This window comes from Nelumbo nucifera, chromosome 5 (assembly GCF_055504915.1).
Source record: "Nelumbo nucifera cultivar China Antique chromosome 5, China Antique-T2T, whole genome shotgun sequence".
Lineage (NCBI taxonomy): Eukaryota > Viridiplantae > Streptophyta > Magnoliopsida > Proteales > Nelumbonaceae > Nelumbo > Nelumbo nucifera.
Genome location: NC_142653.1, coordinates 68,263,587 through 68,273,979, shown reverse-complemented (window position 1 = coordinate 68,273,979; position 10,393 = coordinate 68,263,587). Strand labels below are relative to the sequence as shown.

The 10,393-nt window shown below is 43.5% G+C and overlaps 1 protein-coding gene across 1 annotated transcript; it reads left to right on the top strand.

Annotated features, from left to right (window-relative positions):
• The first annotated feature begins 3,437 nt into the window (after positions 1-3,437).
• Positions 3,438-5,301, top strand: LOC104590734 (putative carboxylesterase 18). The gene has a single exon (XM_010249475.3). It carries the CDS (start codon positions 4,049-4,051, stop codon positions 5,060-5,062), a length of 1,014 nt encoding a protein of 337 aa, XP_010247777.1. The 5' UTR covers positions 3,438-4,048; the 3' UTR covers positions 5,063-5,301.
• Positions 5,302-10,393: the final 5,092 nt, after the last annotated feature.

Sequence of the window (10,393 nt, the reverse complement as noted above, 5' to 3'; positions counted from 1 at the left end):
TACAATAAACTCATAAAGTACATCATTCTGATTGAAGCTAAGGGCATACAAAACTGTCTAACACAAGCATCATTGAACCGCTTGATGTAGCTCCAGATGGACTCCCCTTCCTTTTGCACTATGCCGAGGAGGCTCTCTTGAGTTCTCAGGCACCTTTTGTTGGTAACGAAGTGAGAGGTGAAAACTTGCACGAACTGTGCCCAACTTCTTATTAAGCCGGGTGCGAGGTTTTGGTACAAGGTGTAGGCTACTCCTTTGAAAGTGGTGGAGAAGGCCACGCACATACAAGACTCGTTGGCTCTTGCTAGGTGCATCTGGGACTGAAAAGCGTCCACGTGGTCATTTGGATCGAAAGACCCATCGTACTTATCCAGAGGAGGGAGCTTGAAATCCCTTGGCATGGGGACAGTGAGGAGTTCTAGAGATAACGGGGAAGAGACTGAGAGGAGAGGGGTAGCTTCCACTTAACCTAAGCATACCTTCTCTTTTCCTTTGAGCTCGTGAGAGACTCGAGTAGTAGTTTGGCGAGCTCACTGACGTCTTCGCTGCTGCTTTGCTGGCTCGGCGTTGGTGCTTGACGCTTCAGTATCACCGAGCTCGATAGGCTCAGACTACCGGTGGTGACTCTGCATTGGAGGGCCCTACCTATAGTTTGCGGCCAGGACCTCAAATGGATTCTTTGCGAGCGGGAGCTCGAACTGCGAAGGATGGGGTGAGACGGGCTTGGTTGGTTGGGTGGTCCCCGACCTACCTACAGGCTGCGAGGTAGGGGTAGCTGGCCTCTCCTTCTTGCTATGGGAGGAGGTTTGGCTCTTGGCAGGATCCTGAGCCTGGTAAGACCTCTCCCCAGCGAGGAGGTCGCTCACTCTGGTGGGAAGGCTTGGTCTGCTTTGTGGCCGGATGCCGAGGGGGAAGCGACAGCTGGGCCTGAGGCAGAGAGGGAAACTGCTACTGGTATTGGTACTGGGAGACCTGGTGCAGCACTTGCTGTTGGTAGAGTTGGAATTGTTGAAATTGTTGCATTTGAGCCTTCATGGCCTGCATGCATTGCATTAAGTCCTCCAACTGGTTCGAGTTGGCCGCTGGGGGCACAACCGAGGGTTCAGCAAAGGTTGCTCCAACTGTGGAAGGGAGTGGAGAGACTGCGGGTGCCACTGTAAGAGGCATGTTCAAACTGAGTACTCCGTCCACGGAGAGGGGGACGGTGAACTATCCAATACAGACAATGGGAAGCTAGGGCTGCTCCCCAGAAGCGTTCTGGTTGGTGCCACGTCCGGCATTGCTGAAAGAAGCCATGAATGCTGATTTCTTTTGAAGAGAAACTGTGAAAGCTTAGAGGAAGGCTTTTAGAAGCGTAATCCCACAGACGGTGCCAAATGATACGGCACGATCTGGGCACTCCTAGCTGGCTGCTGACTGGCTCCTTGTTGGCAACGAACGACACCTGAGAAGAGGAAGATGAAGGATCCCTAGGGGATTTGCCCGGCGAGAATACTCCGAAGCTTAAGTTAGAACGCTGGGGGGGAAGAAAAGAGTGTAAAAGGCTAAGAGTGTAGGTCGCGCTAGATCACTATGTCTCGAGATTAGCTCATGAGCAAGTAAGAGTCTAAGTTCAGATCTAATTCCAGAGTCCCCTTCTCTTCGTTTAAAGGGCTTTTATAGGGGCGTTCTTGTCAAATTAGGCATAACCGCCACTGAACTCTTGTCGCAGTCGTTACCTGCCGCGGCTGCGCTGGTGATCGTTACAATGTACTACCCACTTGGCTGAGTGACACGTCTTTGAAGGGACAGTCACGCCACCATCTGTCGAGAGACGTGGGGCAGACTGTCCAACGGGCAGGGACTGCGCCGTCAGTCGAGAGATGTGGCGCAGTCTGATGAGTACGGTCTTGTCAGATAGAAGCTTCCTGAGGGCGTAACATTGCTTAGCCGCGAGCTACTTTGTAGCGAGATCTTAGGGGTACTTCGGGGTGACCCTTATCAAGGTTGGTCTTCAGGGCAGTTCTTCTGCCCATGTGCTGGAGTGAAATGGTTTCCCTGGCTCGCGAGTTGAAATAGCCTTGGAGTATTCCCTTCATAGCTTGTGGGCAGCTCGGGGGACCTGGAGCTCGCGTTGTAGCGAGCTCCCCCTATAGCGAGCTATGACGTAGCAAGCTGCTCTACAAGTTCGTACTTAGTTGTGGTCAAGTCATGATGATGAGTTGTTGCTCCTGCTGATTCAGATACAAGTGTCATCGTTTCAGTTGGTTGGGTCAAATCATCCTCCATCAAATATATTTTCAATAATTCTGTATTTTTGCTATAAATTTTTAATAATTATTGGAGATTAAATTGTTGTTATTTATTAGAGATTAGACTATTAATTTAGCTAAAATTAGGAGATCATAGGTTGTTTTAGCTCGATTGTAGGCTGTTTGGCCAAGAAAATCGACCTGGTCAAGTTGGGGAGTTGGTCACCCAAAACTGACTAACCATTACTGAGAACCGACAAACTTGGGTTGTATCGGTTTGGGTTGATTGTCGGTTTGGTTGGTCACTTCAAAATATTTAAACTTAAAAAATTAAATTTAAATCTTAAAAAGTTATAGTGGCATTATTAAAAATAAATTTATGATATAAAATATTTTAGACTAAGAAATATGAAAAATTCCCCACTTTCCCGTACTAAGGAAATTATATTAAAAATATAAAATATTAATATATGTATATATATATATATCAGCTTGTTCGATTTTAGTCAATTTACAAATGACCAAAGCGAAACTAATCCAAGTGGTCAAATTAGAAAATTGTTGAAGTAAAGCCAACTAGAAATATAAGAAAATTGACTAACTCAAATTGAGTTGGTCAGGTTGGTCAGTTTCATCAGTTTGATGAACCATAGCTGAAATTAATTATTGTTATTATTTTTGTATTACAAAAAATATTAAAATTAGTATATAAATATAAATAATTATTAGTTATTTAAAAAATTAAAATTATAAAACAATCTTTGTGTTTCTATTGTTTAGATTTCACTTAGTAGGTCCCTAATAGCAAGGTTTTCGAACCGCCGTTGACTTGGACGGTCGGACCGTTCGGCCCGGGAATCGTCCAAGCAAGCAATTTTGTTTTACCCCAAACCTAGTTTTTGGTCAAAAACCATTGAAAAATTCAACAAACCGTTGACTCGGGCAATCGAACTGTCGACCCGTCAACCCATTCAATGATCTTTTACCGTTTTTTATTTTTAATTATTTTTTATTTTTTTAATTATTTGTCAAAACGGACCATACATTCAAACCGGATGGTCGAACCATCGATCCGGAAACTGGTGGCCAGAACGGTTCCGTTTCCAAGTCGTTTTTTAAAACGTTGCCCAATAGTAAATATATATGACACAATAGTTGCTTTGATGATACATAGATGATTTCAGCTGCCTCCGGTCCGTGATACAAATCAAAGAACAATGGTTTATGGCTAACAAATCTGTTAGCCATTGTGTAATATAAGCACAATGGCTAACAGACACTAATGGCAGGAGAAGATTTAGTCAGTTGTTAAGAAATTTGCCCACAGATAAATCTTCTAAGCTATATCCAGTGTGCTGCCTGTCAAGACAAGATAGGCTTCATTTCTGCAATTAATACTCCCTTAAAGACTGGCCATCTACCTCCATGCCTTCACCTTCCATTCTTCCCCGTCTCGGTACTGTTGGGTAGCTTAGACATAGGAACCATCCACAGCGCGAGAAGAAAACCGGTAGAAAGTTGTAAACTTATAACCCAGATTTCGATAGCCTATCACAGAAACAAAAATCCAGAGATTAAATGATGTCCTCCATCCTCCCATCATCCCATGCTTTCGTTTTCGTAGCTGCTGAATGACCCATCATCTCATTTATGAAGCCGATGGGGTACAGCCTCTGCTTGACAGCTCCATATACCAACCCAAAACTAAAAGCATCTAATCCAAAGCGATTTTCATGGTTTCTCTGTAACAGGTCTTTATAACTAGTCTTCCGCAGCGTTGCAGCTGGCAACTCATTCCTCACTCTTCACTCAGACAGATGGCTAAGAAACAACCATCGTCGTCGACGGTGCTTCCGTGGATACCCAGGATCTATTACTCCACCATGTCCGTTCTTGTGGACGTCGCTTGTCGTCCTAACATTACCATCAACCGCACTCTCCTCAACTTCTTTGATATCAAGATTTCTCCCAACAAAAAATCACGTAATGGTCTGACGAGCGTTGATATAGCAGTTGATCCCGCCCGAGACCTTTGGTTCCGCCTCTACACTCCGACGGAACCCGCGGCCGACATTAGCCTACCGGTCATACTCTTCTTTCACGGTGGAGGATTTGCAACACTCCGCCCTGATTCATTCCTATACGATCCCGTCTGCCGCCGGTTCGCACGGGAGATCCCCGCCGTGGTTGTCTCCGTCAACTACCGCCTATCTCCGGAAAACCGCTTTCCGTCACAGTACGATGACGGGTTCGACGTGCTTAAGTTCCTCGACGGCCGAAGCTTCGATGGCTTCCCCCCGAACGCTGACCTCTCGCGTTGCTTCCTTGCCGGCGACAGTGCAGGGGCGAACTTGGCACACCATGTGGCTTGCCGAGCAGGCAAAACGGAGTTTCGGGCGGTGAAGGTGATGGGGCTGATAGCGATACAGCCGTTCTATGGAGGGGAGGAGAGGACAGAATCGGAGCTCCGGCTGAGGAGGGTGCCGTTGGTGTGGGTGGGTATCACGGACTGGATGTGGAAGGCATTGTTGCCGGAGGGGTGTAACCGGGATCACGAGGCGGTGAACGTATCGGGGCCGAATGCGGCCGATATATCGGTTCTGAAGTATCCGGCGACGTTGGTGTGTATCGGGGGTTTCGACCCGTTACAAGACTGGCAGAGGAGATACTACGAGTGGTTGAAGAGATCCGGCAAAGAGGCTACTCTGATCGAGTATCCAAACGCGGCCCATGCTTTTTATTGGTTTCCGGAATTGCCCGAGTCTTCCCAGTTAATTACCCATATGAGGGACTTCATTCAAAAACAATCTCCTAATAAACACGTCAACTAACTAGACGGCTATATAATGCACGTTATTACAACATTTATTCCTGGTGGTTAATCCTTCATAATACTCTTAGGCCCGGTTCTTTTTCTGTTTAATTTATATAGGTAAAGGTAAATGGGATGTTTTATTGCAACATCTATTTTATTGGTTAAGTTGGTATTTTTCCACCTCATCCTTGATTCGAAAATGATGTTTTTTTGCTTTTTGTTTCAATAATATAATCTTTCCAAATTTATTTATCATCCATTCTAGGAATACATGTCCAAAAATATTCTTTTTTATATATGATATAATAAAACTATGTTTTTAAAAAATGATCCGGAAACGTATCCATTCTGGCCACTGATTTCTAGGTCGACGATTCGATCATTTGGTTCGAATGGACAGTCCATTCTAACAATAAAAATTAAAAAAATAATTAAAAATAAAAATTGCCAAAAACCATTAAACGGATTGACAGGTCGACGATTTGACCACCTAGATCAACGGGTCGTTGACCGATTCAACGGTTTTTTGTCAAGACCGGGTTTGGGATAAAACGGAATTGATTGCCTAGACGATTCACAGGCTGAACGGTATAACCATTCGGATCAATGACAGTTAGAGAACTATGAATAAAACAATTAACAAGGGCCGTTTCCCTTGGCTAATAATTCATAATATAAGAAAAACTCATGAATTGGACTAGAAAATGATGAATTGGAGCCAAAAATAAGGCCAAACAGATTTTAAAGTTGTCCCAGTTGATTAGGCAATTAGCCTGAAAGCTGGTTATTTCTCAACTCCAACCCTTCCAAACAACTATTTAGAATATGCACCCAGATCAACTTCCCAAAAACCTAGATAATTCTTCTTGAATTTTGTTAGTTGCAAGATCTTTTTTTTTTCAAGTTGTAGAGATTTCCCATGGTTGTTGGTGTCTCCCTTAAAAGCTAATTTCGAAATAGAAAAATGTCTGGAAGCGAACTCAGGTTACCACTTACCAACAACACTTGAAATACTACCTAGTAAAAAAATGTTTTGGAGATCAAGGATTACAAAACTGGTGAAATCAAACAACAAGTCAGGTATGGAACTATTACTTGGTATTAGGGTAAAATTTTGGGCTGAGAAGTGTGAAAATATGGCTTAAGTCTACCCTGATGCACATTAAATAATTTTGGGTCTATGGAAGGAAAAGAAGAGAATCTTCAATGCTTCAACATCAGTCAAGAATTTGCATGGATGTTGGGTTGCTTCTCATGGATTTAGCACTAGTAATATTGGACTTGAATGGGCACAATAAGGATTGATTTTGTAAGAAATTTAGAGATTCTAAGAGACATATCCTTTCCTTCTGGGTGAGTTGGGAATTGAGAGAGCTTTTGGAAATAACCTAGGTAAGATGCCAACTTTCCTTCTAGGGCCTGTTGGGCACCACAAGTAGGGATGACAATTCTCCCCATTTTTTTGATCCTTGTGGGGATCTGCCCCGAATGGGGGGGGGGGGGGGATGGGGATGATTTCCCGCTGTGGAGATAGGGATGGGGAAATTTTCATCCCCATTAGCAAGGACGGGGCAGGGACGGAGAGAGCACTCCCCACCCCGCGGGACCCCGATCCCCATCCCGTGGGATTCCCACTAATATATATGTATATATGTATATATATACACATACATCTATATATTAATATTTTTAAAAATATGGTTGAATATGTTTGAATCTTTTCTAATAGGATTATAAATTTTAATTAATTTACTTTTATTTTGTTAAATAAAATAAAAAACAAAAGCAAAATGATTAACATTATAAAAAATCACGGAAAATGGGGATCCCCGTGGAGATAAGAATCCCATGAGGATGGGGATGGGAATAACCTTGTCCATATTAGCGGGGACAGAGACAGGGAGGGAATGGAAGAAGATGCTCCCTGTCCCCACCCCGCCCCGTTGCCATTCCTAACCACAAGAGCTGAACTTCAAGCTGTTATACAATGGATAAGAATGGCCAAATTCCTCAAATTCAAGGAGAATCCATAGCGGTGGTGGGGTGGTGTTGGGGTTGTTAAAGAACAATGAATGAAATAGATTGTTGGAAGTATAGATGTTGCATTAGGGAACTCCGCCAAGTGGAAATATGACAATCAACTAATTAATGAAACAGGTTCTACATGAAAGATATTTGGGTGGATGATTTACCTACATTTCACTTTAGTGGTAGTTTAAATCAAAATGAAATCTTGAAATTTCAAATATTTCAACAAAATTGAAAATTGTAAAGGGTGCTTGACTGGTTGAACAGGCTCTACAATCTTGTTCATCATTCAGCCTAGTTCACCTTTGGGTTTCCACCTTGTTCGTTCAGCCTTCTTTTTGCTCATAGCAGGTATGAAAATTGGGATGGTTGGGTTTTAACACTAAAGTCTGTAACATCAAACTGAATGCATTTAAGAAAGCTGTAGGGTGGCTCCATTAATGACCATGTGCAACAGTAGTAAATGGCAATGCTAGTTAGCAACGGAGTACCAATCCTAACAGTCTACCTGGAAAGGGATCTTATGGATTGGTTCTTGTGTATTCCCTCTATCTAGGAGTGGCCACGAGCCGAGTTCTTCATAAGTTATTTGAGCTTGGCCCGTGAAAAGTTTGGCTCAGTTTGGTTTCAACCGAGATTCGAGTCAAACTCGAGCCTAATTTACATGCTTGTTTATTAATCAAGCTGAGCTCGAGCCTAATAAATGTAGGCTCCTGAGGCTCACGAGCTGGCTCGAATAGCTACATACATATATACATACATATAATAATAATAATATTAATAAAATATAAAATTATAGAAAATAATATGTATAATAATAAATTTATATATATAATATTTTTATTTTTATATATAATAATAACTAATTATTATAATTCTTAATTTTTTAAATATCAAATAAAAAATATTTTTTATATGTAGTTTTTTTTTATTTTTATAAAACATTTTTCTCAAGTCGAGCTCAAGGTTCTAGATTGAACCGAGCTCGAGCCTTGTACTACCTTGGCGAGCCGAGCTCAAATAGCTAGATATTCGGCTTGGCTCAGCTCGAATCCACCCCTACCTATATCCCACATGAACTTGTGGTATACCATTTATTAATGGCTTTCACAAGTAATTGGCCACTTAAAGTTTTAAAATTTTGATATTAAATTTACAAGAAAAGAGGGCTTACTTTGAATAAAGGGCAACAGTTTTTAGGCTCAAATCTGCACCATTAATAGGGCATAGCAATAGAAATTTGCTGGGCCATTTTCAGTCCCAACCCAATTTTCCATGTAGAAGATTATGTTTGGTTTGAAGGAAAAAGTACAGAAAGGAAAGGAAAATTAGGGAAACCTTGACAAATCTCGTATAGGTTTCCCTACCTTTCCTTTCTTTTCCCTATTTTTTCCTTCAAACCAATCATAGCCTTAATAGATTGACACCCTACTAGTAAAATGGCCATGGCTCTTCCAACACACAAGAAAATTACAAGATCTTGGTCTCAATTGGATTAATGATACCAATATCATAAAAAAAAAATCTCATTTCGATTAATGAAATGAAATCATTAAAATGGGCACCTCAATGGTTGCCCACTTTAGTTAATGCCCTTGAATTAAATGTATTGAGTTGTTTATTTGGTACATAGTCTAATAAAGAACGACAAAGAAGACTAGAATGATCCTTCAATGGATGAATTCTCAATAAACCACTAACTGCCTACCGGGACCTAGCTATGATGACAATCCAGTACTCAACAAAAATAAAGGAATGGAAGCACCATTTTCTGAGAAAATGGTGTCTTTTTTGTTTGGAAATGTTGCTGCCACTATCAAGTAACATTTTCTGGAGCAACAACTAAAGGGATAGGAGATCCATTATATGGATGGCCGAACCTTGTAGGAAGGTTGGGCAAAATTTCGAAAAAATATCTTTACTCCCATCTGGGAATCCTATTCCCAATTTAGAAAACTGCATTTTCGAGGTTCGTTCTTGATGAAGGAAGATTTGGCCCGACCTCGTAACCACTCAACACGTGGCAAAGGCAACAGCTCGGCACAACAGTACGCCTAAGGCGCGAGCTCCGAAAAGAGGAACCCGCGGTCCAAACTCCCCACAAGGAGCCTGAGCTCTCCCTTTGACCCCGAGCCTTACGAACACAAAGGGCAACAACCCAAACTGGCCCGCCCCATGGCAGTTCGGGCCACACCTCTATCTGAACTCAAGACTTCACCTCGCACACCACTCCAGCACTTCGCCCCAGGACGTCGAACTGAACAACCGTACCGTACCTGACACTGAAGGAGCCCGTATCCTGAGGTGGTGCACCTAACTAACTTGGGATCTAACGCTTGACAGCCGCACTTCAATGGCCACCTGCCACCGCCATCTCCAGTTACAGAGATGGCTCCGACAAAGAGAGCAGTGGCGGTTCTGCCCCAGTAGAGGTGATGACACCCGAACTGCAGGAGCGCAAAGGTAATCATACCCGACCTGATAGAAGCTTGGGAGTGAGTGCGCGAAGTGGTTATAAAAGGCCCCCTTCCCCCCAAGAAGAGAGGTATGTAATAACTTTGCGCCATCTGGTTTTTATCTTGCCTTTGAGGAAATACTAACTTGAGCTTTGGAGCATTCTCACCGGGTTCTTCCCCAGAGATTACTCGCTTTCTCCTCCATTTCAGGCACCTTTTGCTCCAGCCCGAGGCAAGATCGTTGACAGGTAGGACCGACTGGATTGTGCACCATCAATTGGCTCCGTCTGTGGGAAACGCTTCTAAAAGCCTCCCTCTAAAACTCTCATAACCCCTTTTTTCCAAGAAACCCCAACACTCATGGCTTCTTCCAGCAATGCCGGACGTGGCACGGAGATGAATGCCACCGGGGAACAACTTCAAGTCCCCATGGTGTGCATCGGACAGTTCACCATTCCCCTTTCGGTGGATGGGATCCACAGCCTGAATGCGCCATGAACAGTGGCGCCAGTGAACCTTCCCGCCGTGAACATCCCCCTTCCTTCTCTCCCTATCGAGACAACCTTTACTGAACCAACTGTTGTTCCCCTGGCAACCAGCCAGAACCAGTTTGATGACTTGATGCAATGCATGCGGGCAATGCAAGCCCAAATGCAACAGTTCCAGCAGCATCAGCTCCAGCAACCCCAAGTACTGCACCACATCTCTCAGTATCACTATCAGCAGTAGTTCCCCCAACTGCCTCTGAACCAACCATAGCTTCCACCTCAGCACCCTGCTTCAAAGCCGGTTAAGCCCTCCCCTCAGGGTGGACGCCATCACCGAGGAGAAGCCTCCCAACTTCAGAACCCCCCCAAGAGCCA

What these genes read in the sequence shown, in the direction of transcription:
- LOC104590734 (XM_010249475.3), top strand. Translation starts at nt 4,049, where the DNA reads ATGGCTAAGAAACAACCATCGTCGTCGACGGTGCTTCCGTGGATACCC.